A 27,607-nucleotide genomic window follows, 5' to 3' on the forward strand; every position below is an offset into this window, starting at 1 on the left:
GCCAAACAGATCTGATAGCCACATAGTTTGTCTTCAGTAATAACAGCATTAATGTTTATTTACTTTTGCTTCAAGTTTTCGCAATTTTTCTTTCTCAGCTCGTTGTATTTCAAGTCTTTCCATTTCTTCTTTTTCGTATTTCACACGGGCTTCCTCTAAAGAACAACAACAAAAGAAATTTTTAGTCTGTTTTATTCTTTGTTTTTTTTTTTTAGTCTGTTTTTAAGCACTTAAAATTATTTCAAATATTTAAGATGTAGTAATGGTGGAATATTTGATAGAAGTCACAACCTTTACTGTGTGGTAGAAATAAAACTGCTAGATTTCTTCCAAAAAAGTAACATGACTCTCGGACTTCCCTGGTGGCGCAGTGGTTAAGAATCCGCCTGCCAATACAGGTGACACGGGTTCAAGCCCTGGTCCAGGAAGATTCCACATGCCCCGGAGTAACTAAGCCCATGCACCACAACTACTGAGCCTGCACTCTAGAGCCCGAAAGGCACAACTACTGAGCCTGCATGCCACAACTGCTGAGCCCACGTGCCACAACTACTGAAGCCTGTGTGCCTAGAGCCTGTGCTCCGCAACAAGAGAAGCCACTGCAATGAAAAGCCTGTGCACTGCCACAAAGAGCAGGCCCCGCTCTCCGCAACTAGAGAAAGCCTGTGCACAGCAACGAAGACCTAACTCAGCCAAAAATAAATAAATAAAAATAAATTAAAAAAAAAAAGTAACATGACTCAAAATTTCTGGCTCACGATGATATTTCTCTTCTCCAAAAAGTTTATAGCAATCCAATAATGATTTTAATCAATGAAAAATGACAAATCTATCATGGGTAATTAAGAGGTAAAATCTTCAGAAGATTTCCATAATCTTGTGACATCTACATTATCGGAAGTAACTATCTTTTTTTTTTTTTTTTTTTTGCGGTATGTGGGCCTCTCACTGTTGTGGCCTCTCCCGTTGTGGAGCACAGGCTCCGGACGCGCAGGCTCAACGGCCATGGCTCACGGGCCCAGCCACTCCGCGGCATGTGGGATCTTCCCGGACCAGGGCACGAACCCATGTCCCCTGCATCGGCAGACGGACTGTCAACCACTGCGCCACCAGGGAAGCCCAGAAGTAACTATCTTAATCTTCCCTTGCTTTCACTATTAAAAAATAAAATATGAAATATATGTTGAAGAATATGAGTTTAACCCAATATAATAAAACATTCCCCAAGATGTAGATCCTGATACTGTATTATTATCATGAGTCACCTAAAAAAGATTTATATGATTATACATTAAAAAATCAACATGGAAACTAAGAACAGACATTTAAAACCTGAATCTGAATCAACAGATGTTCTTCATGCTAAAAGCTACAACCATCTGAAATATTCAGATTTTTTTTTAACATCTTTATTGGAATATAATTGCTTTACAGTGTTGTTAGTTTCTGCTTTATAACAAAGTGAATCACTTATACATACACATATATCCTCATATCCCCTCCCTCCTGCATCTCCCTCCCACCCTCCCTATTCCACGCCTCTAGGTCATGACAAAGCACTGAGCTGATCTCTCTGCTATGCAGCTGCTTCCCACTAGCTATCTATTTTACATTTGGTAGTGTATATATGTCAATATTACTCTCTCACTTCGTCCCAGCTTACCATTCCCCCTCCCTGTGTCCTCAAGTCCATTCTCTACGTCTGTGTCTTTATTCCTGTCCTGCCCCTTGGTTCATCAGAACCATTTTTTTTTTTTAGATTCCATATACATGTGTTAGCATATGGTATTTGTTTTCTCTTTCTGACTTACTTCACTCTGTACGACAGACTCTAGGTCCATCCACCTTACTACAAATAGCTCAATTTCATTTCTTTTTATGGCTGAGTAACATTCCATTGTATATATGTGCCACATCTTTATCCGTTCATCTATCGATGAACACTTAGGTTGCTTCCATGTCCTGGCTATTGTAAATAGTGCTGCAATGAACATTGTGGTACATGACTCTTTTTGAATTAGGGTTTTCTCAGGGTATACGCCCAGTAGTGGGATTCCTGGGTCATATGGTAGTTCTATTTTTATAAACTATTCAGATTTTTAAAGTGACTTTTTATTATTTTAAATGACCAAATAATTTTTTGCTATTTAATTTGAGTTTCAGAATTCTTACTGCACAATCAGTACCAATGCCAATTTAATCAATAAGTATAAACATCTTATACTTAATTTAATTAAGATAGGGTTGCCATATTTAGTAAATAAAAATATAGGATGCTCAGATGAATTTGAATTTCAGATAAACAATGGGCTCTTTTTTTTGGTTCAAGTATATCCTAAACATTGCATGAGGCAAATTATCCCAAATCATCCACTGTTTGTCTGAAATTCAAATTTAACTGGGCATCCTGTATTTTAACTGGCAACTCTCCTTCAAGATATATCTGAAAATGATTGGCGTGTCCTAACAGAAATTTCTGGGTACCCTTTAAATAGCAAATAGCTATTATAAAACATTAAATTCAAAAAATTAAAAATTTTGAAAATTGTTTTTAAAAAGTACTGACTGGATGACAGAAATACAAACCTATTGTTAGTATTACCTGCATGTGACAATAGTTACCACTGTGTGTTTTATACCTTCCTCCTTTTGTCGTCTCTCCTCCTCCTCTTGTAGCTGCTTCAACTGGTCGGCTTTGGTGATTCTCTTTTTCTTACTGCCAGACTTAATAAAGGCCACAATTTTTGAAAAGGTTATTCACATGTACTCAAATTACTTAAAAACACATATCCCTCAACTAGCAATTATGAAAAACACTTTTACTTTCATGAATCCAGTCTTCTACTCATTCAAATAAGACTGCCTATTAAGTGCAAAGCCTTGACTCAGTGCCTTGAGGACAAAGTATGGAAACAAGTAGGAAAATTAACATATAAATTATTCAAAGGCAAGAGTGACAGTGACAAGTATATACAAGTTAATTCTCTCATTTTCAGTTTTCACATCTTTAAAGTGGTGCTAAATAAAACCTCATTTCATTTTTGTAAGGATTAAAATAAAACATGTAAAAATATCTTTAACACTGCTACATGTCTATAAAAATTAAAGATATTTTTATGACTAACAGATATAGAGTTATTTTGCAAGTTTGGAGTAAGGCCAAATTGTTTTCAACAGCTGGGATCAAGTAAAATTTTTATAGGGTATCGAGTATTAAAGTTTGTGCCCAAAAGATTTTAACATTCAGATATGAGAGGAAGATACTCCAAGGGGGAAAGGCAGGCATAAGATATGGAGTTGGGAGAGCACTGGATAGGCCCTAGGAAAACCCCAAGAAGAGGTAATGATGGACATGAGAATGGAAAAGAAGGTTGGAGCCTATGCTGTAGAGATTGGACATTGTGCTAAAAGAATGGGAAACCCCCTAAAAGTTTTCCAGGTCTGTGGCTATTATCTGGAAAACAAACCTGGTGTTAGGGGAAAAAATGACTGTAAAGATTATACATTTTGGCTACTATTAACAATAATTAATAAAGTCATGACAATGGAAATGCAGATGGGGGATGGATCCAATAAATATTTTATAAGCTAACTTATTTGATAATGATTAAAATTGGAGTCATGGAGAGGAAGCAGTCAGAGAAGAATCAAAAAAGAAGAATATTAGTCCAGAAGATGCAAACTTGAAAGAGAAACTGTTTAGAGAAATTTAATTAGTATGAAGTGCTGGTGGAGAATCCAGGCAATGCTTGCAGGCTTTGAAACTGAAGAACTGAGATGTAGCCAAGAGATCAGGGCCACAGAATACAGATTTGAGAACTATCTTGGTGATGACCGCCTCCCTTCCATTTTCCCTAAGGGAGAGTATGGAAAGAGAAGTGCACCATCTAAATTTAGGAATCAATTGAGTGGTTAATCCTAGGGATACATAGACTCTTGGATGACCACCTGCTCTTTTTGGCTCACCTACTGCAGGATGCTCCACTGGAGTCTCCAATACATTAGCCCTATCACTTTTTCACCGTTCATCAACCCCCACATACTGTCACTTCTTCCTTACCCTGGTTAGATTTCACAGTTCATCACATAATCACTAACTTATATATCTCTGCCTCCTCTATTTTCCTCTCCCTCTGAGAAGCTCAGCGGGCAATTCCTAGTTCTAGTTAAACCCAACTCTCCACTTATTCTGAGCTAGCAACAGGAGCAGCTGGACCTTGCCAGAGAAAACTACATGAGCTCAAAGTTGTGAGCACACATTTAAACAGGCTCTAAGCACCATACAGCATTCCTATTGCTATTTCATTCTCTTCACTCTTCCAAAATCCTCTCCTCTTTTTACTCTCAGCTGTTGACTTTACATCACTAGAAACTTTTAAGAATATGCTACTTTACACACCAGATCTTTTAATTTACCTCTACCTTTGTCTCCCTTCCTGTTACACTGGATGAACTGGATGTACCTTCTGCTATTTAAGTCTGAATCCACCACTTTTACACTAGATCCTATCCCTTATTGCCTATATAAGACTTGGGTCCTGTAATTAACACCTCTTGTTATTCATAGATCTCTCCCTCCCTGGATTTCACATCCCTCTTCTTCTTTTGCTCCAATGCTGTTACCCTTTATATTAGACTGCCTAAAAGGAGTTGCCCACTGCTTTCATGTCCCCATTTTCTGCATGCCCCATTCTAATCAGGCTTTCATTTTTATTGTTCCATTGAAACCTCTCTTGTCATGGAACCTTAAGATGGCCATGTTTCCGATGACAATGGCCAGTTTTCAGCCCTCATTTTACTCATCTGTTATCATCATTTGACAAAGTTTTCTTCTTCCATCTTGAAATATTTTCTTCATTAGGCCTTCAGGTTGGTACTATCTGATTTTGCTTCTTCCCTCCTTCTTAGACTTCTTTTCTGGTTTCTCCTCCTTAGACGTAGTTGATTAGTAACTTTAAAAACTATTTGTTCATATAGTCCCTAAAAGGATTTTGAAAAGCTATGTACCCCCTTCACACATTTTTACGTTGACATTGAAAACTTTTTACCACAAGTTTAAATAACTTCAAATGTTGTACTTTCTAGTATATCATATATAAAAGAAAACTTTTACATCACTCCTTTAAATATATCCATCACTATTTAAAATATATCCAATGGATCTATCGATACATACTATAGTGATTTGACGGCCAATATCAAATAAAAAAATATGAACAAGCTTTTCTTTAATAAAAATTTTAATCCTTTTCTCTTTGAATTCATATTTCCATTCCACTTCCCCCACAGAATCTTATCCTAGTGTAATACACTTGAACAACTTTTGTTGATCTTCCTATCATATTTATGTTATAAAAATATGTATGAAATTTTTAATTTCCTTGACTCTAAGTTTCTAAGCAGTACAAATTTTGCTCTGGATTGAGTTAATTTTATAATTATTTTTGGTAGACAATTGAACAAAGCAACATTTTATATTACAAATTTTGATAGGTAAATATTAAAACATAAAAAGTAAAATTTTACTAGATATGCGCCTTTTGATGAGATTGTTGGGTTTTTTCGTTTTCCTGGTCAGTTCATGATCCAGGGATAAATGTTAGCTATTGCTGAATGAAACAAGGATTCAGACAGATTCTATTTTAATTTTTATAGCCATAAGAAATGAAAAATTTGGTTTATATTACAAAGCCGACGGGAATAGGTTTCTTACAGCTGTATCGTGCAGTTATTTGAATTCTTTCCACAACATATGCCAAAAATTATATTGACTTACCAAAAAACTCCTAGAGATAATCACTGATATTTGTAATGTCCTTCTTGTTTTTCTTTAAAGTTTTATTACATATGTATATATTCCTAAACAATAGTTTTCTTACCTTTGAATTTCTTCATAAATCCAATTATACTTTATGGATACAATTGTAATTTCCTTATTGTCATAAAATATACATAACATAAAATTTACCATTTTAAGCGTTTTTTAGTGTGCAGGTCAGTGGCATTAAGTACATTCACATTGTTGTACAACCATAACCTCCACCCATCTCCAGAACTTTTTCATCATCCCAAACCGAAACTCTGTATCCATTACACATTACACATTAATTCCCCTTCTGCCTCCAACCCGGCCCCTATCAATCACCATCCTACTTTTTGTCTTTATGAGTTTGACTACTCTAGATATTTCCTATAAGTAGGATAATACAATCCTACTTGTCCTTTTGTGTGATTTACTTCTTTAGATACAAATTATGGTTTGTAAGATTCACCCAAGGGGGGGATATAGCAGTACCTGTATATTTTCACTGCTGAATAGTAACTCATTAATTTATTTATCCATTCTTCTACTGATTGACATTGGATGGTTTCTAGTTTACTATCATGAATAATGCTGCTATAAACCTTTGAGTGTATGTATCCTGGTGTCCATACAAGAATTTCTCTACAATGTATATACCTAGAAGTAAAACTGGTGGGTATGTGCATTTTCAATGTTGTTGAAGCTGAGTTTTCTAAAGTAATTATTCCAATTTACACTCTCATAATCATTATCCTAGTCAATATTTGTTAATTTCAGTAGTTTCCTTCTCTGGCAGTTTTTTGTTTATTTAAAATATAGATACTTCTATCACGCTAAAGAGGTGCCCTTTAAGCTATTAAATGGTAAGACATAGTAACTGAATTTTTAACTCCATCTAATTGTATTCATTTAATTTCTTACGTTAAACCAATTCTGCCTCCCTGGAATAAGCTGAATTGGGTCATAATTTATTATTATTCTATATACTTCCAAGTGAGCTTGCTAACATTTTGTTTAGACATTTTGTATTTATGTTCATGAATGGGCTTCAATTTTCCTTTCCCATGCTATTCTCAGGCTACCCAGGTAACTCAAAATTAATTGGAAATGTTTCCTCTTTTTTCATGCTCTAGAAGGATTTGTATAAAAGTGAAATAATTTATCTGTGAATGAAGAACTAGCTAACAAAGACTTACAGACCTAGAATTTTCTTTCTGGGAAAAATTTTAACCACTGATATAATTTCTTAAATGATTATAGGACTATTCAGGTTTTCTACTTCTTCAAGAAACAGTGTGAGAAGTTTTTTTTTCTATTTGTCTAATTCATCTAAATTTTCTAATTTATTGGCATATAAAGATGTTCAAATTATGTCATTTATTGTTAAAGTCATGTGTCTTTTCATGCCTAATACAGGCATACCTTGGAGATACTGTGGGTTTGATTCCAGACCACCACAGTAAAGCGGTGGAATATTGCAAGTCATAAATTTTTTGGTTTCCCAGTGCATATAAAAGTTATGTTTACACTATACTGTAGTCTATTAAGTGTACAATAGCACTGTGTCTAAAAAAATATACACACCTTAATTTAAAAATACTTTATTGCTAAAAATTGCTAAATATCATCTGAGCCTTTAGCAAGTCATAGGGTTTGAAATATTGCAAGAATTACCAAAATGTGACAGAGAGACACGAAGTGAGCAAATGCTATTGGAAAAATGGCACAGATAGACTTGCTCAACACAAACCTTCAATTTGTAAACAATGCCATATCTGTGAAGTGCAATAAAGCAAGGCATGATAAAATAAGGAATGCCTGTATTGATTATTTATGCTATTTGTTCTTTTTGATAAAATTTACCAGAAAATTGTCAATTTTATCAGTATTTTCAGAGAAATAAATTGTGGCCTATTTGTTCATTCAACTATTTTAAGAAATACTGAGAGTCTAATATATGATAGGTATTTGAGACGTATCAGTAAACAGAAATCCTTGTCTTAATGAACTTATATTCAAATAGGAAGAGAAAGACAAAAACAATAAACAAACAATTTAAAAATAATGTTTAAAATTGAGGACTAGTTGATTTACAGTATTAAGCTTCAGGTATACAACATAGTGATTCACAATTTTTAATGATTATACTCCATTTATAGTTATTATAAAATACTGGCTATATTCCCTGTGCTGTACAATATATCTCTGTGGTACAATAAACAAAATTGTAAAATAATTTATAAAATATTTCAGGGCTTCCCTGGTGGCGCAGTGGTTGGGAGTCCGCCTGCCGATGCAGGGGACACGGGTTCCTGCCCCGGTCCGGGAAGATCCCGCGTGCCGCGGAGCGGCTGGGCCCGTGAGCCATGGCCGCTGGGCCTGCGCGTCCGGAGCCTGTGCTCTGCAACGGGAGAGGCCGCAGCAGTGAGAGGCCCGCGTACCGCAAAAAAAAAAAAAAAAAAAAAAAAAAAAAAAAAATATTTTAGAAGATGAAAAGTGCTATGGGAGAAATCAAAGGGACTCCAGACTGCAGGGGTCATTGGGGAAGGGATGAATTACAATGTTAAATACAGTGTTTAGGGTGGGCCTCATGGAGAAGGTAACATTTGAGTGAAGACTTGAAAGATATGAGGTTATAAATCCTCTCTATTGTATGTTTTCTATTTTATTAATTTTTATATTTGTCTTTATTATTTCCTTCCTCCTCCTTACTTCGAGTTTCTTTTTCTTACTTCTTGAAAATGATGCTTAGTTTCATTAATTTTTCATCTTCTAAAGTATTTAGGGCTACATATTTCCCTCTAAGTACTTCTTTAGACACATTCACAAATTTTGAAGTATTTTTCTTATTACTGAGTTAAAATTATCTTTTTACTTCCATCTTGACCCACTTGAGAATTTTTTTTAATTTCCCAGCATATTGTATCTTCCTGTTCATAATTTATTTCTTTGACTTTTAAGCTTAATTTCACTGAGGTTATAATACATGCTCTGAATTGTTTCAATTCTTTGAACTTTGAGAATAGTTTTATGTCTCAGTACATTGTCAGTTCTGGAATAAAAAATATATGTGCTTAAAATTCTCTAGTTGTTGAGTGCAATGTTCTAAATATGTCTAATTCTTATTCTAACAAATCTAATGATTTGTTCATGTTGTTCCAATCTTTACGTCCTGTTTTATTTTTTTTAATGCTTTTCTATCAGTTACTGAAAGAAGAAATCTTCCACTGTGATTGTGAACTTGTCTATTTCTCCTGACAGTTCTCTGAATCTGTGCAATGTATATTTCAAGGTATTATAATTAGGTATATACAGATTTAAAATTATATTTTCTTGGTTAATCAAAACTTTATCATCACAAAATGACCCTCTTTATTTCTAGAAGTGCTTTTTGTCTTAGTCTACCATGTCTAATATTATTATAGTTATACCAACTTTCATCTTTCTATTACTTGCATAGCATGCCTTTTTCCATCATCTTAGTTTAACTCTTCTGTATTTTTATTCTTTAGATGGTATTTGTAAAAAGATTATTGTTAGCTTTTATTTTTTATCCAATCTGACAATCTTTCCCTTTTCATTTTGGGTTTGTCTTGCCTTCTTTTCATATTTCTTGGTATCTTCAATTGATTATTTTTTTGTTAGTGCGCTATTTTCCCTCTACTGGTTTGGAAGTTATATACTCTATTTATATCATTTTAGTGGCTATCCTAGAAAGTCAACCTATGTACCTAATATATAAATACATTTACCATACTACCAAACAGTACAGGGACTTTAGAACATCTTAACTCAATTAATCCTTGCCCTACCCAAATTATACATTATTGCTGTCATATATCTTTTTAAAACAGTTTTACTGAGATAAAACTTATATACCATATAGTTCACCCATTTACAGTGTAGAATTCAATGGCTTTTAGTGTATTCAGAGTTGTGCAACTATCACCATAATCAATTTCAGAACATTTCCATCACCCCCCAAAAGAAATCCCATACCCATTAGCAGCACCCCCTTCCATTTCCTCACAACCTCCCAGCTCTGTGAAACCACTAATCTACTTTATCTATATATTTGCCTATTCTGGACATTTCATATAACTGGAATCATACAATGTGTGATCTTCTGTGATTCACTTTATTCATTCAGAACAATGTTTTCAAGGTTCTTCCACGCTATAGCATGTATCAATACTTCCATTTTATGGCTGAAAAATATTTCATTGTACGGATATACCACATCTTGTTATCTACTTATCAACTGATGAATATTATGTGTTGTTTTCATGTATCTATTTTTTAAACCCACATGTTATTATGTGGATTACTGTTTTATACCTTATGCATATAATCTGTTTTGCAGCAGGTGAAAAACACAGTTTTTACCTGAGAAAATATTTTTCTTTCACCTTTATTTTTGAAAACTATTTGAGCTGATACAGAATTCTAAGTTGGCAGTTATTTACTCTCAGCACATTGAAGACATCACTCCACTGTTTTTGGCTCCCACTGTTGCTGTTAAAACCACAAGTTCAAGTTTTGCCCTGTACTGCAAATGCCCTCATGAAAAAGAGTTTTAGTGCGTCCATTACTTCTTTGGTTCCTTCCTTAATTTAGGTTTTCTCCTGATAATTTCTTATTACCTTATCAGCTCTTAAGTTCCTTTAAGATGGAAGTTTTGATCTATACATATATATTTTAGTCAGCATTATTTATTGTTTTCAGCAGAAAGGTTTTTTTTTTTCCTTTTTTATGGTACGCGGGCCTCTCACTGTTGTGGCCTCTCCCGTTGCGGAGCACAGGCTCAGCGGCCATGGCTCACGGGCCCAGCCGCTCCGCGGCATGTGGGATCTTCCCAGACCGGGGCACAAACCCGTGTCCCCTGCATCGGCAGGCAGACTCTCAACCACTGCGCCACCAGGGAAGCCCTCAGCAGAAAGTCTGATCCAAAAAATCTTACGCCCAATATTACTGGAAATGGGAAAATCAAAATAATATTTTGAAAAAATTATTTTATTTTACCACTTGCTTTGATTTTAAATTGATCAAAACTTTAAAGCTATAGATTTTGCTCATTTGAAGTATTAAAAAAAAGTCAATTTACCTAATTAGCAAAGCCCAGCCTTCAAAGTTAAACCAACTGGACATATCATACTTATTTTCTATCACAGACAGTTTGACTTCATGTTTCTATACTAATAAATGTGTTAATATGCATCTCATGATAAGCTATCTCTTTTTTTATTATAAGCCAGGTATAAGCTGGTTCCATTTCCTCACACATTGTTTTAAAAGATGCAATTATTTAATGTCCTGAACTTAACACCATTTATATTTTAGGGTAAACACTGAATGTTCCATAGAAACCAGGACTCAAATTTTAGGCAACCAAAGCTTCTTTGTGAATATGGTATTCCTAAATTAAAATAGGATATAAGTATAGATATGAGCTATAGGGCCCCCTTTTTGCCCATTCTTTACAGTTCCATGCCTGGAGGTACTTGGGCACCTGTCTCAATCTATTCAAATAAAATCAATTCAAAGTATTCCAAGTTCATCTATGCATTAATCAGTCTGTAAGGCATTTTTCCCTACAATCTAATCAATGTCTTCTGCTATTTCATGCATTCTACGAAGTACAGTGGTTTCTGAAGAAAACATACTGATATAAATGCAGCGATGGGTGTTTTAACAGGGTACCAGGTGTTACAACCTTTTCTATAGTCTTGTACAATTTCCTAGTTTTTGCAATGAATAATACTAATTTAAATTAAATGAAGTTTCAAAGGCAACTTTAAGGTCTACGTAAAAATATTAAGCTCATTTACATTTTTACTGATACCCTTAATCTTTCTTCATTAAAAAAATTAATGTTATTATTTTTGGAGTCTGAATGTTTTATCAATAAATTACACTGTGAGAGCATTTGTTTTGCATCATCATTTGACAATCTTACAAGCAATGTCACTAAATAAAGATTATTACCAGTCCCACCACTCCACACTACAAAATATAGGACATTCAGAATATCTCAATATTTCAAATGCCACACTTCACCACTTACTTGTAAGACAGACAAAAACAAGAAGTCATTAGTGCCTTGATTAAAGAAAGCCTTGCCAACATGAGTGTTTTGAAAGGTCCTTTAGTCTCATAGCCCAGGTTCTAGGGCAATGAAGTACAGTAAGATTTAGAATGTATGAGAGATAGACCTTTGTTTTGTAAAGCAGAAGCGTACTTGCAAAAGGGGAAAATGCAATAGCAAAAGTGCGCGGCTTCAAGACAGTACATTTTTTCCAGGAAAGAGTATGTTTTACTTCTAGAAGTGGGTTCACCTTGGTGTAAAGACTTCTGACCTACACTGATGCAACAGTTTCCTAACTGGTCCTCCTACTTCTACTCTTGTTTCCCTACAGCGAATTCTCCACTGACCATTTAAAGATATAAATCAGATCATGTCACTCCTCTGCTTACAACTCTCCCACACTCAGAATAAAACCCAGTCGTTTCACCGTGGCCCAGTTGGCTAAGAATTGGCTCCTACTTATCTCCCCCAACCCTTCTGCCCACCCCTCAACCCTCACCATCCCTCCACCTCACATTTTATCTTTCACTTCAACTTTGCTCACTCTATTCTAACCACCAAGGTCATTCCCAACTATGGGTCTTTGCAATAACTGTTTCTTCTGCCTAGAATGCTCATTTCATCCTTTCTCTTCTCAAACTTTAGCTCTTTAATCACCATTATAACATTATACCCTACCCCACATTTCCCACTGACCCCTTTCTTGGTTTTCTGTACATTCAAAGCAATCTGAAATTATATTTTTTCTTCACCTCCCCTCCCCAGAAAGAATGTAAGCTTCATGAAATGAAATCACTCTCTTGAAGAGATATCTGCACCCTCGTGTGCACTGCAACATTATTCACAATAGCCAACACATGAAAACAACCTAAGTGGTGTCTATCCACAGATGAATGAATAAAGAAAATGTGATATATATATATATATAATATTATTGGACAAATTGGAATATATATATTATAATATAATATATTGAATATATTACATATTAATACAATATTATAAATATTATATTATATATATATAAAATGGAATATTATTCAGTCACAAAAAAAAGAGGATCTTATTTGCAACAACACAGATGAACCTGGAGGGCGTTATGCTAAGTTAAATAAGTCAGAGAACGAAAAATACTGCATGATCTCACTTATACGTGGAGTCTAAAAAAGCCAAACTCATAGAAACAGAGAGTAAATTGGTAATTGCCAGGGGCTGGGAATGGGGGAAATGGAGAGGTGTTGGTCAAAAGGTACAAACTTCCAGTTATTAAAATAAATAAGTTCTGAGGATCTAACGTACAGCATGGTGACTACAGTTAACAATACTGTATTGTATATTTGAAAGTAGCTAAGACAGTTGATCTTAAATGTCCTCAACACACACGGGTACACACACAAAATGGTAATTACGTGAGGTGATGGATATATTAACCAACCTTATTTTGGTAATCATTTCATAAAACATACATATGTCAAATCATCACATTGTATACTTTGAAACTTATAATACAATGTTATACGTCAATTATATCTTAATAAAGCTGGGACAAAAAGAATGTAAGTTTCATGAGGACAGGGACTCTGTCTTGCTGCTGGACTCTTATTGCCTAGAATACTGCTACATCAATGAAACAACTATTTTTCCATATGTTTGCAAGGCCTTATATACAAGGATCTTCATTTCTACCTTGTTTGTAGTAGTGAAAAATAGGGACAATATAAAAATCATAGATATACTTTCAATGGAATGTGATACAGATATGAAAAGAAGTGATATAATCTCAATGTGCTGAAACAAAAAAAGGTCCCCAAGACATATTTACTCCATAGAATCTATGATGCCATCAGATGTAAGATTCACATTTAAATTATTGATATTATACCAAAAAAGGAACTGCCCAAGATGTGAATGTAAAAGGAAATGCCTGTATATAGCTGAATAATAGGTAAACACAAATGAACCTACAATACAGAAAGATACAAGGAAACTTGCATAGCTCAATCCTGAAAAATGAATAGAACGAAGAAAAAAAAAAAATCCCTGAAAAGTTAAACCACAAGTCAGTTAATGTGGATTTGCAGTCTGACTCATACTATTAGTGTGGTCCAAAAACTCTCAGGAAGAGAATTTAAAGTAGTATTAGGTTGGTAGTAAGCCCAAGTGACCGACAGAAGCAAACATCTCTGGAGGAAATAGATGTCAATTCAGGACTACAATGATTGTAAGTTATTATCAACCATAAAACATATCTCAATTTCAGTCATGTTAAAATGTGAGTATACTAGAATTAATAAAATGCAACATCATCAAGTGAAAACTAGAAGGTGCAGAATGCTCCCATTATGTGGGGAGAAAACGTGTGCGTGTGTGTGTGTGTGTGTACTTTTTAATGATTACAAAATGAAAGAAAAGATTTGCAGTGGTTCTTTTAGTCTTGGCTAGGAGGAACTTTTACATTTTTATGCTACTTTAATTTTGTACCATATGTGTTTATTACTTTTTTCCCTTAAAATAAAACTTTAAGAAATCAGAAATAAAATATACCTTTCCATGATTTTTTAACCATACTGTAATTCCCTTTACAGGCTCACCTCATCTCCAAACCATAACCTTTAAGAATGGAAATAATTAAAAAGTGAGTAATTTTTTCCGTATGTTTGGTTTCAAATGTCACAGGATGAATCTCACCATTCTTTAAGGGAAACAACAATATGAAGAAAAGAATCCAAATGTATTTATTTAGCACCCATACATCCATGGTTAAGTACCAAAGTCATTAGAACAATGAGTTTTCAGATTTAAAACAATGCCTCTAAGATTTCACAATCTAAAGCTGAAAATGAATGCCCACACAAACTAATAAACTATTGTAGACAAACATATATATGATTGTAGTCCTCCAGAATACTTCCCCCATAAGAATGTGCCCAGAGTCTTCATAAATTTTGTTCAGTTATTTATATCCACAGTCCCTAAAACAGTATCAGGTTGGTAGTGGGTTCAAGTGACTGAGAAAAGCAAACATAGATGGCACTCAATAGCATTTTTGAAGAAATGTTGAATTGTATAAATATTGAATGCACATTTATATAAGCATTTCTTCTTTTTTTTCCAGACACGCAGGCTCAGCGGCCATGGCTCACGGGCCCAGCCGCTCTGCGGCATGTGGGATCTTCCCGGACTGGGGCATGAACCTGCGACCCTTGCATCGGCAGGCGGACTCTCAACCACTGAGCCACCAGGGAAGCCCAAGCATTTCTTCTTAATTAATCAAGGGCCCAAGTGTTTTAAAGTAGTGGTAGGGTAAATGGGGTTTCACATATTCATTCAACAAATATTGATTGAATTTCTACTACGTGCCAGACTAAATGCTATGGACACAAAAATTAATACGACATGCTCTTGACCGTGAACAGCACATAATGATAAATCATTACAATAAATGATAGGCATTATAATTGCGGTATGGACAAATTCATGTGCTATGAGAACACAGAGAGTATAACTGATTCCATAACAGAAAATGGCGGGGAAATTAACAGAGTAGTGACTTATCAGATATGCCTTAATGCTGGCATTCCAAACCTAAATCCCTATTGGACCAGGTAGGTAAATAATGTAAGGGATTTGGTCATAGTCTGGACAACAGCAAACTGAAGAATTTATGCATTTCTCAAAGGGGTAGCTGCTACTTAGTCTAGCCAACTGTTCCCTTATAGGACTGTAGGTCCAATGTTATCAGGTTTCCAATTTTTCAAGAATAGGTGGCAATCACATTTTTGCATGAAACTACTTTGGCAACTGATTAAGAAAGACCTTTTAGATCAAATGAACTATGTCTACGTTTGCCAGTCAAGAGATAATAATCTCTGCTTTCAGGTATAAATCTACTAAGAAGAGAGAAAAAGTTATTTGAGACACCCCTTAATGAACTCAAATTTTTACAAAGCACAGAAAAATTCAGTACGTGTTACCATGAAACCCATTTAAAGACATATTATCCTAGGGTTCGCTTTTAAGTCACAGAAGGTTTTAGAACTAAATTTTTATGCGTTTATCTGAAATGAAGAAAAGCGTTCCTAATCCAAAATTTTCTAGAGCGCAAGTAATAAAAACACCTCAAATCTAGACACAAGTAAAAATTAAAAGGTATTTTAAAAACTCTTTGTGAAATTAGAACTATCTTTTTATGTCAAATTTGAAATACGTCCTGTTATTGTAAGGGATTATTCCATGATTTAAATAGCATTAATGTCTAAAGACTAAGCTTAGTAAACTCTATAAACTATAAAAACTACTGGAAAACATTTAAAAATTGTTTGTACAATGTCAGTGCTTTAAAACTGTTTTGAGAAATAATTTCCACCTACCTTTTTTTTTGCTTTGGGACCCTAAAAGTTGGAAAAACAAAAGAATTGATAAATTTAAAAAATAATTCAGACATTTAAACAAAACTATCCTGATTACCTAGCATATTAAAATTAGGAGAAGCTGGGTAAAGAGTATAAGGGAACTCTCTGTACCCTCTATGCAACTTTTCTGTAAATCTAAAATCATCTCAAAATGAAAAAGTTTTTTTAGAAAAGAATTCAGACAAAACTACAAGCAAGTCTAGGAAAGACTAAGATAGTTCACCCACTGAAGCATCTTTTGTAAGTAGATTTTACACTCATTCTTACGACGATCAATGATCCATGTTTCATGAAATGCCCGATCACAAAACAGAGCACCAGTCGAGAAGGCACTAGTTTAAAGGATTCTAAAGAAGAAGAAATCACTGACATTAGTGTTGGTACTAATGTCAAGCTTGAAAGTGTGGGAATGATCTCATGTTATAAAGAAACAATCTTTCTGTAAAGTTAGATTGCTGATTTTATAGAAACAGAACCCGTCATTTAAAACAGGCAAAACTGACAAAATGATTCTATTCAGCAATGTGTCCTAAAACAGATCTATGCTTTTTTGGATTTTGGAAAGTACAGTATTTCAATCAATATTTACAAGTACTTTTTAGTAACAGTACTTGTAATCTCCTGATTTGGCCCACGTGTTCATTAGATTTCTGGTAAGGAATTTGTAGGGGACCACGTGACTATAAGATCACACACTTTCCACATTTGACGACTTGTACAGAAGTTAGTGGTTCAAGCCATAAGGTTATCACTGTATAAAATATAAATGTTAAAACTGACACAAAGCAGTAGCTTATATCTTCTTGAAAAGTGCATATATTTCACTAATTTGCTCAGCAGGTATTTATTAATGATTTACACTCAAAGCACTCTGAGATGCTGGAGATGATATGAATAATAATGGAGACCTGGCTCTCATAACTTTTATAAATGTGTTTTATTTTTTATCATATTTGCTATCAATTAATAGTTAACATGCTTCCATCTTATAATAACTACTATACAGCAGAATAGCTAAACAGCATTGGCCCTGTTCCCAAGCAGCCACATTTTAAAGGTGGGGGAATTGTCATCTCTCACCAGTGCTTTTAATGTGACGCAGGTTGAGTTTACGTACATATCCTCACCCATCCTGCAAATCATAGGAGCATTATGTAGTAGAGAAGTTCTCAAAGTTACGAGGGCATAAGAATCACCTAGGATGCTTGTTAAAATGCATATTCCTGGGCATATTCCTTCTCTCTCCCCATTGTAATTCAGTTCATGTTATTGGTTGAATTGTGCCCCCTCAAAATTCATACATTAAAGTCCTATCTCCCAGTATCTCTGAATTTTACCTTATTTGGAAAGAGGGTCCTTGCTGATGTGGTTAAATTAAGATGAGGTCATACTGGAATAGGGTGGATCTCTGATCCAACATGACTGGCGTCCTTGTTAAAAAAGGGGAAATTTGGACACAGATACACACACAGGGAGAACGCCAGTGAAGAATGAGGTAATGCTGCCACAAGCCAAGAAGTACCGGAAGCTGGCACCTGCAGGGGGAGCATAACCCTGACAACACCTTGAACTTGGACTTCCAGCCTCTACAACTGTGAAACCGTTAAGTCTATTGTTTAAGCCAGTTAACTTGTGGTATGTTGTTATTTGGCAGCCTTAGGAAACTAATAATGTAGATCTGGAGTCCAGTCTGTTCCTGGAATTTGCATTTTAACTGGTATTCCAGGTTTATTAGAGGCAAATTTTCCAGAAACCACATTTTGAGAAAGATTCCTAGAGGGATCTAAGAACAAGAAACTTGTGTACCGATTGGAAGATAATAAATAGGTGCTTATTGTTCCCTTAAGTTATCAGCAGTTTTCAGTCCACTTAAAATCCATTTACTTTCTATTCTCCCTGACATGAATGCTCTCCATGCCCTATTTCTTCTCATCACTTCTGGTAAATTCACAATCATACTTTAAAACACAGCTTGAAAAGCACTGCTCTTCCCTTCCTGTTCCCATCCCCTCTCCTGCCCCAATTTCAACATTTCCAACTTTGCGTTACTCCATTGTAGTCACTTCAATTATTACAGTTATAAAACTGTATTGTAATTAATTTGCTAAGTCTGTCTTCCATACCAGGGAGAGATGGTAATTTTCACCTTTGTGTCCTTGGCTTCAGCCTAGTGCCAAGCACAAAGAACATGCTCCATATTTTCCCTTAATCAACGAATTAAATAATTAATTACATTTTCCACTTCCTCTGGTTTTAATCATAAAAGAAGACGGAAATCACATTTAAGAAAATGGGAAATGAGAACATCTTACAGCTACATGTTGGCCTGTGTTCTTGGAGAAGGCATGACAGCTGAGGAGTGCAGAAAAACAAAACAAGAAGCTTTATCATACTTAATAAACACAGGACAGGTTGCATACCCTGAATTACGAAACAATCCAAATTTCCACAAAAGACCACACAAAATAACTTGTGAAAGCAGAGTAAATTGATAAAGCTTTTCATTAATTGATAAGGAGGCAAAAAAACACTTCCGCCAAGCTGCAATAAAATAGCAATTTCATGGGAATGTCTATCACTATTGGAAGTTACTAAATTGAGACCGATATTTACATTTAGCAAGAGGTCGAGATTTTAAGACATCATCTGACCGCACTGATCATTCCCCGTTTGCAGAAACTGGTTTTTACTCCCACCTGTCCGCCGGAGCCTGGACAGAAGGCCACAGATCTGGGGAAGGTCCTTCCCCCCCCCACCCCCACCCCAAGGGTATGGGCTCTTTCCTAAACCGACTCGCTCCCCTCTGATAAAATATGACAGGTTCTTGTTACATCATTTAACACGGTGCAGGAGAATCAATGCTCGCCCCTTCACCCAGCTCCCCCACTTTCCCTGCTCACCATGCTGAGACAGACACTACCTCCGTAGTCGGCCAAGTCGGAGCTCAGGGTTGTGAGGACAAACGCTCCCGGGTTGTGAGGACAAACGCTCGCGGGTTGTCAGGACGACAAGCCCCTCCCACTGGCGCCAAGGCGGGAGTGGAGATCCGAGCGTCTCGGTCCGCGCAGTCGCACTGGGGTTCTTCCGGACGGCGCCCCGCCCCCTTCCCTGACAGGTTGCCCCACCCACCTCCGCCGCCCCGCCTCGGTCGACTGCCGCGAGTCGGAGCGTGAGAAGGCTTTTACGGCTGCCGCGTGCCGGAAAGTGCGTGAGTGCCGGGCCCGAGCGTTTTATTCTGTTTTCCGAATCCTGAGGTCTGGAGGCGGTGAAGTATGCCCTGGGCGAGGACCAGCGGGTGTGGGAAAGGGTTTCTGCGCGTCTTCCGACGTTGACAGTCCCTCTCCCTATTTCCCTAGAGTAGCTGGGACGAATCTTTCTGTGCGGTTTCGAGAAGGAAGGGGGCCGCCGGCTACGCGACTGGGTCGAGTGACTGACACCGGCTCGGCTGCCTGGGCCGCCACCGCTTAGACCAGCGTGGGGCGGGGCTCGATTGGCAGTTTAGAAAAAGAGGTAAATAAATTGGCTCCCAGAGGGTTGTTTATTTCGAAATTAATAACCTTCGGATTCTTCTCCCTGCACCTGGTTCTGTTTACTTCCTGGGCACGCAAGGTATATGCCGTTTTTCCTTAGAGGCGCTCTAAACAAGAACTGGAAATGATTTGAAGCAGTTCCTGGGTAAAGTATTCCTTACAGGTGGCGGTCTCTGAGACCCAGCAAGACTCGCTAAATTATGTGCCCAGGGTCAAGGTCACAGATTAACTGTACCAACCGGTAGCACAACCCTTCGAATGTCAGTCTCCCCGCATGAAACTCTGGCAATTTAGACCAACAGGAAAACTAGAAGAAATTAAGAGATTGAGAAATTAAGGTCCTTCCAAAGCCTGTCTGAATTCTCTGTGATTTTACATCTAAACCCTGTTTTAGCCTGACAAGACATGAAATGCTTTCAAATTATTGCCACCATTTCTCATCTCTGAATTCTCATTTTATAATGCGCTGTCCCTTGCACTTTCATTGACTAAAGGTATTATTAGTAAATCAGTATTACTGACTGAGCTGGTCTTTGTGGGTTAAAGTGTTATTCTCCCCACAGAAATCCAGACTGTGTCATAGCTATGACACCTCGCCTCCACATCCCTGGTAGCAAGATTAAAATGTCTTAACGTCGACTTCATATAGAGTTCTGAAGCTGTGTGGTGTGGAACTAAGCTTTTGTTTTAGTTTTTCAACCAAGGTACTAATATTTATGATACAAAAGCTCAGGCGACTCTGATGCGGGTAAGGAGGTGTGATGGTAATCACAAACAACTGTAAAATGGTGGGCTTCTAGAGGAGAGACTTACTCAAGTTCTCATTCCACCAGCTTCCCTCCTAGGGAGAAGGATTTGCTGTGGATGTGTTAAAACAGGCTGGACTGTGTTCTAGGGGGGCCACTGTGCTGTGAGATTATACCAGTGAGCTTGTTTAGTTCTTCTCTACTACTTCTCTTACAAGCTGCGGAAGAAGGCCCAGTTCCTGTTCTCTTTGTTACCTTCAGACAGGTGTAGTACCTCCCCCGTATGAACATACACAGCCATCTCCTTTCAACTCACTTTTATAATCTGGCTTCTAGGTAGGCCTAGACCAAGCAGTATACAAGCTTTTGGGGGCAAGCTCTCTTGCCACCTACCTCTTGGATTATGTATCCTTTGGTGCTGCAAGTGTATTGGGATACATTTTTGTGTGAAGCTTTTTAGGCTTAACTACTTTGGGGAAATGTGCTTCATCTGTTTGAGTCAAGTCAGAACTTCATGGAGAACAGTGACTAATAACAGCTCTAGACACCATAACCCCTAGTTAAATGACTTAACCCAGAACTGGAGTTAGTTATGTCTTACCTCCTTGGCCCACAAGTCATTGGGAAGGAGCTATCAGTGTGGATTGTATGCCCATCCCCATCCAGATTCTCAGGATGATGGGGGACTTCTCTCAGTCGCTAACTCGTTTGGCTCTCTACAAAGAACAGTAACCTCCATGACTTCATTCAGGGTTAAGGAACAGCCCCAGGTCCCTGCTGCATTTAAATTGTTCACCAATACTGAACCCAAGGAAACCTATTTCTCCCAAAGGCTAAAATAAACTGAAATGCCTGAAGGTCAGCATGCAATAACAAACTTCCTTAACTCATAAAGTAACATATCAAAGAATGGGACAAGCTTACCTTAGTCACAGCAGCTACTTTTTTGCTGGGCAGGTCCTTTATTATATATAATTTGTAAAGAGGGCAACAGCTAAAGAGGATGATTTAAGCCACATTTCTAAACAGTTTTACAAATTACAAATTGTGAATTAAATAGAGCTATGCTCTTTGCCAGGAATTAAACAGCTTATAATTTGCAATTTTAAATTACATCTAATGTAGATTTAATTTACAATTATTTTAAATGCACAAGGTTCTTAAGAGTCATCATTCTTCAGTAAGATTAAAACACAGGAAAAATGGCTCTCAGCAAAAAAAAAAAAAAAAAAGTTTTAAAAATGAAATTCGGTGTTGATGTACCCGGTAAATACACTCATCTAATTTCACTCCCTTCCAAAACCATTAAATCTTCAGTAAACCAATTTAAAAATAAAAGAAAAATAGAAGAAGAGATGACAACAGTAAAACTTTAGAAGCTGCAAAACAGATGAATGTGACCTAGCACACTAGAAAAGCCCAGTTTATACTGCATATTGCTCAAAAGGCACTGGAACAGGGCCACTGTAATTGGAAATGAAGAATGAAGTAAATCAGAGAGGATGAAGTGAAAGCTTTTTGAAAACCACCCCTAAGTGTCTGACCCCTCACTCCCACAGAAGACTGGAGGTTTTATTTCTGGACAAAATAATACTAGTCTCTGGAGTGGGGTGTCCTCAGGCATACTAAGTACACCAAAACCACACTGGAAGCAGATTAGGTGAGTTTGGGTATACATAATGCTGAATGCAAGGCCCTGGTTCCTCTTCTGCTTCTTAATGTTACATTAGCAAATGCTCAGAAGATTGGAAGACTTTTCTCTGGGGAATCTGACCAGCTGAGGAGAACCATCTAAGATACTAACACCAGAGGTTCCCCGATAAAGGGCCCACTCAGATCACCCTAAGTAAAGCCCAAAGTCCCTAAGCTGCAACCATGTATGCAGATCTTCTGAAGTTTTTTTTGTCCTTTCATTTGTAGGAGCAGATTGAAAAGGACTACCTTTTCTGGAGGAAAGCTCAGAAGTGATAACAGACAAAAGCAGAAAAATAGCAATTTGGAGGAAAACAAGAAAGCTAATATTAATGAACTCAGAAAAATTGCTCTGCTACGTTGTATGCTTGTAATGTGAGCTAACTCATAAATTGTTAGTAAACAGGAGAAGTATACAAGTATTAACATGGAAATAATGTTGGCTCCTATGTGATTTTTTTTCCCCAAGAAAGAGGAGCCAGAGAAGCAGATTTATAAACTTCAGCAAGAAAAGGTCTTCACTTAGTTGCTGTACTGGCAGCAGGAGCCTTTCAAGTATGTTTGTAAAACAATTTAAAAAGTGCTCACCCCCAGGGCTCCCTCCTCAGAGAGGTATACCCTGTTTTTTGCAACTGTTGTCCTGGTTACAGTTGAATCACCTATCCTGACCACTGATTGGCCGTCCCAAGTATTGGGAATTATTTTCTGGTGAGGCTGTCATGGTGCCTTTACAGAGCTGCCTCTCCCTAGCAGCACGAACCAAGTACACATAAAGAAGCTTATCTGTCCCACTGGATGTCGCCGGCTCCTCGTGTAGCCCCTTATGGGTTGTTCACTTGGCCTCTTCACCACCGATCTTACTGCCCATCTCCTGTTAGTTGTGAACCTGCTTGACCCTCACACCCAGTTTTGCCTCTTTAGCCTTTCTTAGGAGGGCACTCTTGATTTGATCAGGCCTCTTCCCAGTGTCCTGTTTTAGCCTTGCCTTGAAAGCAGGGTAAAGGCAATTCTCCTTCTGACAAGAAAACTGAGGCTCAGAAAGGCTAAGTAACCTGTACAACACTATGCAGCTGGGATTCAAATCTAGTTCTACCTAATTCATTCCACTCTGGTATACAAGGAGGTACACCTACATATCCAGCTTTGCCAATCCATTTTCTGTAGTTGTCCTGTTTCCTTCATAGAACTTACCACAATTCATAATATTGTTCGTAGTATACCCCTCTGGAGATGTTAGTTCTGTGAGAGCAGGTATCTCATCTGACGCATTCATAGCTACATCTCAGTGCATGGAACATAAAAGTGCTGAATAAATATTTATTGAATGAAAAGAAAGGGTACCATTTTACCAATGTGTAAAATCCTTTTTCTTTGATTCTTTTTTAAGACTACAATGCAGTTATTTGTAAAAATTTTTCTTTTTCTTTAGGTACATTAAATGTAAAAGTGAATACTTTCCATGATACGTGCAAATGGCCAGTTCTTTAAGAGGAGAAGTACTGAATCTTTATAAAAATGTAAGTAATTATGTTGCCAATTTTATAAATGTTATATGACATAGATTGTTTAGAAATATATAATCTTTCTTTTTTAAGCTGCTGTATCTTGGACGAGACTATCCAAAAGGAGCAGACTATTTTAAAAGGCGTCTGAAGAGCGTTTTCCTTAAAAACAAAGATGTGAAGGACCCAGAGAAGATCAAAGAACTTATTGAACAAGGCCAATTTGTAATGAAAGAACTAGAAGCATTATACTTCCTTAAGAAATATAGAGCTATGAAACAACGCTATTACTCAGATACCAACAAAACTAACTGATCACTATTACTATAATTTGAAAATCAGTGCCAGCTGTTTATGTATACCAGCTACTACAAAAATAATTCTAAAATGTCAAGGTAATACATTTTGTTAAAAATACTTTACTGAACTAAAATAGGTTTCCACTTCTGTTCAAACTGAGAGCTTTATCAGCAACCTTTATGCTCAATTTTTATACTAAAATAGCAATTTAACTATATGATGCTGCCAACTACCAATTAAAAATTGATGAGCACCCAATTTTGAATGAAAATATAATGTACTTAATTTTTGCCAATTCTTAGCCCATCTCTGCATTTTACTGAAAAAAGAATGCCGTTTAATGCACATTTAAGTAAGCAAAATAATTTCTTGCAAGTTTATTGCCCTTAACTTTTGAAGGAGTTCCTTATTTTTGACCTCATTTGGTACATTAACAGCACAGAGTCAAGGTTCACTGCAAAAGAATGATTTAAGTGCAGTTAGTAGAAGTAATAAGTATAGAGTAAGATTACTTCTGAACTCGAAACAGCCTGCCAGCAACTGGCATCACATATATATACCTATCTAATTATTTCCATTATTAATTTTTGCCACTGGCTGCCTTTGGGCCTTAAAACAAATCACCCGTTGTGTATCAATTACCTTCTTCAATAAAAAGTAATAAGTAATGTTATTCTATTCTTTTGTCATAAAGGCAGATTTGTTTTGCATCCACTTCTAAACGAGTTAACATGGCACAGGACCTAAACCTAACGTGGTTTCAAGCAAACACTTAAACCTTTACATAATGTTCACAGCACCTTTCATAAAGAATATATCCAACTTACAAGCTGCAAAAAAAGATTTACTAATATACTATAGCGTCTGTGGCTTATAAACTACCCCATATCAATTATGGGGCTAATTTCAAATTTCCATCAAGAAGTACACACTACTGGGAATTCCCTGGCGGTCCAGTGGTTAGGACTTGGCACTTTCACTGCTGTGGGCCCAGGTTTGATCCCTGGTCGGGGAACTAAGATCCAAAAGCTGTGCGGCACGGCCAAAAAATAAATAAATAAATAATTAAAAATTAAAAAAAAGAGTACAAACTATGATAGTCACCATAACTATTTTTATTACATTACAATAATTAGGAGCAGTACAGTTCATGACAAAAATATTACAAATTTCAGATCACTTCACAGCACATACTCCTATAAACATTTAAAAGTTAATTTTAATTAAAAGAGTGGTCATTTTTAAATTTAATGTTTGATATGACCAACATTCCTAGGTCAGCGCAACCAAACGATGGAAAACAACTGGATCACACTGCATATGTCCCACAAAAAAAAAAAGCACAATGTACAAAATGTGCATGTTTCAGTTTACACTATACAAAAATAGTTAAAATACATTCCAGGTAAACATGTTACATTAAGAAATAGTACTAGTAAGAAATTGGCACTCAAAGGAAAAATGCAAAAGTATTTTCAACAGGAAAACACAAGACAGTGGAATTGGAAATTTTTGGATAAAACATTACATAACCCATTTAGCTCTCTATAGGGAAGGGGACCTTCTGTAATTGACACTTCTGTAGGTAGTAACTTTGTTTTTCCTAAATTCATCTAAAAATTGCCTATTATCATCCCAAACAGGCACTTAAAACTATTAAACTAAAACAAGTGTTACTAGTTACAACTCTTTTTAAAGAACTGATGTGAATGTATCTTTAGAAAGAAAGAAATTTCATTTTCTGAAGGAATTTACAGCTGTTCAATTTATGCTGTTCAATTTCTCAATGCAGATTTCATGCTACCCAATATCAACACCAAAGTTATTAAATATAAGTTCAGCTTTAAAATAACTAATGGGTTGTTAAAAATCATTAATACATAATCATCAAGAAATTATTACTTTTTGGCAAATGGAAATGGCAGATAATTCTTACTGCCTACAAAAAAACCTAAATGTGTATATATTGTTTAGAAAAAATGGATAGAAGAAAAAAAAAATCACTGGAATACAAATGAGATGAACTTGTGCAAACTGCAACTTAACATGCCTCACAAAGTTTCTACATATTTTAGGACAAAATTGTGCAATGGTGGCTAAGATTTTGATAACCTATAAAAGTTAGGTTCTAATTCCTATGCAGTGTGACTCAGTTAAAATGGAACCTAGAATTCCTAATTGGAGATATTCACTCGAATTTTACTACATACTTCTGCTACATTCTTCCATAAACATGTTAATGTCTAAACCTATGTAATTTAGCAATTTTTTTCAACTTCAACAAGGATTTTTATCTTTAAGGCTATAATAATTAGATAACATTTGTTATTTCTAGGATTATCTCTCCCCTTTTAAAATCTCTACAAAAACAAACATTTTATTAAACCATTCAAAATTCACATAATAAAGGATAATTACCACTGCCATAAAAAAATTGCCCAGCTACATCAAAAATTCAAGAGTCCTAAAAATCCCCTCAGTTATACACTGCAATTCCTGAAGTATGGCCATTTCTTTCTCTTGTGTGGAAACAAGAGGAGGTACTATATAAGTGTAAACACCCTAACTAGATAATGTTCCATAAACCTGTAGTTTAGTACAGCATCTCAGAAATCATATTGATTTTTACATAGAAGTTTCCTTTTCTGTGAATTAGGTCTGGCATCTGTTTATTTTTACCCAGATAAACAACTATTTTAGAATTCAATGTTTAATTTTTAAAGTCTATTTTAATTACTTATACAAAGAGACCATACTACACACAAGGGAATTTTAACATTATCTGACATACAATTTAATTGGTACTATAATTGTCCCAATAGAATCACATCATTATGTCGAATAAAAAACAATATTCAAATTTTACTCCTTTAAAACAATGAAGTAAACTAATTTAATTTTAAAAAGTAGCTTGATTAAACAGTTACATTGGAATCAGAGCAAAACAATTATTTCAGAACTGGAAGAAACTAAGCTTAGAGACCAAATCACTTCTTTGCAAAACTACAATATGCATTATATCTGGGTCATGTACCAGATGCCTCACTAAAATATAGACTGCTCTAGAATATAAGCACTACCTAAGGACAGGGATTATGTCCCTTGTCTGAGGATACTCTAATATCCCCAGTGCCTTGTGTAGTGGCTGGCATCTAGAAGGCACTCAAATATTTGTTGAATAAATGAATTCTGCTAAAGAGTAAGATTTATGAATAAATTTTAAAGTATCTTTCATTGCAAAATTTTAGCTTTTAAAACAATGGAATGTATCATTAGCAGGGCTAGTCCTCGTTGTAGATTACATAAGGAATTCTTTCAGCACTACCTCTGTTAAATTCTCATTCCACTGGATAGGGATCTGACTCCTCATAGCAGGTATGAAAATTCCTACTTTGTCCCTGATGGACCAGGCAGCAAAGAGATGATGTTCAAAGGATCAAGATTAAATTGCTACAGCCACCACCTGAAAATTAACTCTTAGGTCAAATTCCATTATAGCATCTGTCGGATTATGCTGAGCCTGAGGAAGTAAGATGT

General features: G+C 36.1%; 2 protein-coding genes across 10 annotated transcripts in view; one reads left to right on the top strand and one right to left on the bottom strand.

Annotated features, from left to right (window-relative positions):
• Window positions 1-19,337, bottom strand: part of DNAI7 (dynein axonemal intermediate chain 7) — a 74,307-nt gene extending 54,970 nt beyond the window's left edge. For both annotated transcript variants that reach the window (XM_060024456.1, XM_060024455.1), the window contains exons 1-4: window positions 19,201-19,337; window positions 16,259-16,279; window positions 2,640-2,724; window positions 64-155 (exon numbers count right to left, since the gene is read on the bottom strand). In XM_060024456.1, coding sequence (XP_059880439.1) covers window positions 64-155; window positions 2,640-2,724; window positions 16,259-16,279; window positions 19,201-19,203 — 201 coding nt within the window. In that variant the 5' untranslated portion in view covers window positions 19,204-19,337. The remainder of the gene's footprint in view (window positions 1-63; window positions 156-2,639; window positions 2,725-16,258; window positions 16,280-19,200) is intronic.
• A 104-nt stretch (window positions 19,338-19,441) lies between these two features.
• ETFRF1 (electron transfer flavoprotein regulatory factor 1) lies at window positions 19,442-24,983 on the top strand. 8 transcript variants are annotated; one of them, XM_069541186.1, is made up of 4 exons: window positions 19,442-19,508; window positions 19,657-19,810; window positions 23,698-23,785; window positions 23,864-24,969. In XM_069541186.1, exons 3-4 carry the CDS (start codon window positions 23,741-23,743, stop codon window positions 24,083-24,085), a joined length of 267 nt encoding a protein of 88 aa, XP_069397287.1. In that variant the 5' UTR covers window positions 19,442-19,508; window positions 19,657-19,810; window positions 23,698-23,740; the 3' UTR covers window positions 24,086-24,969. The 8 variants fall into 8 exon arrangements, with proteins under 8 accessions (XP_069397287.1, XP_059880445.1, XP_059880443.1 ...); XM_060024460.2 differs by having other exon boundaries at window positions 19,479-19,570; XM_069541189.1 differs by having other exon boundaries at window positions 19,486-19,508; window positions 19,662-19,810.
• The last annotated feature ends 2,624 nt before the right edge of the window (window positions 24,984-27,607 follow it).

This window comes from Delphinus delphis, chromosome 11 (assembly GCF_949987515.2).
Source record: "Delphinus delphis chromosome 11, mDelDel1.2, whole genome shotgun sequence".
NCBI classification, from domain to species: domain Eukaryota; kingdom Metazoa; phylum Chordata; class Mammalia; order Artiodactyla; family Delphinidae; genus Delphinus; species Delphinus delphis.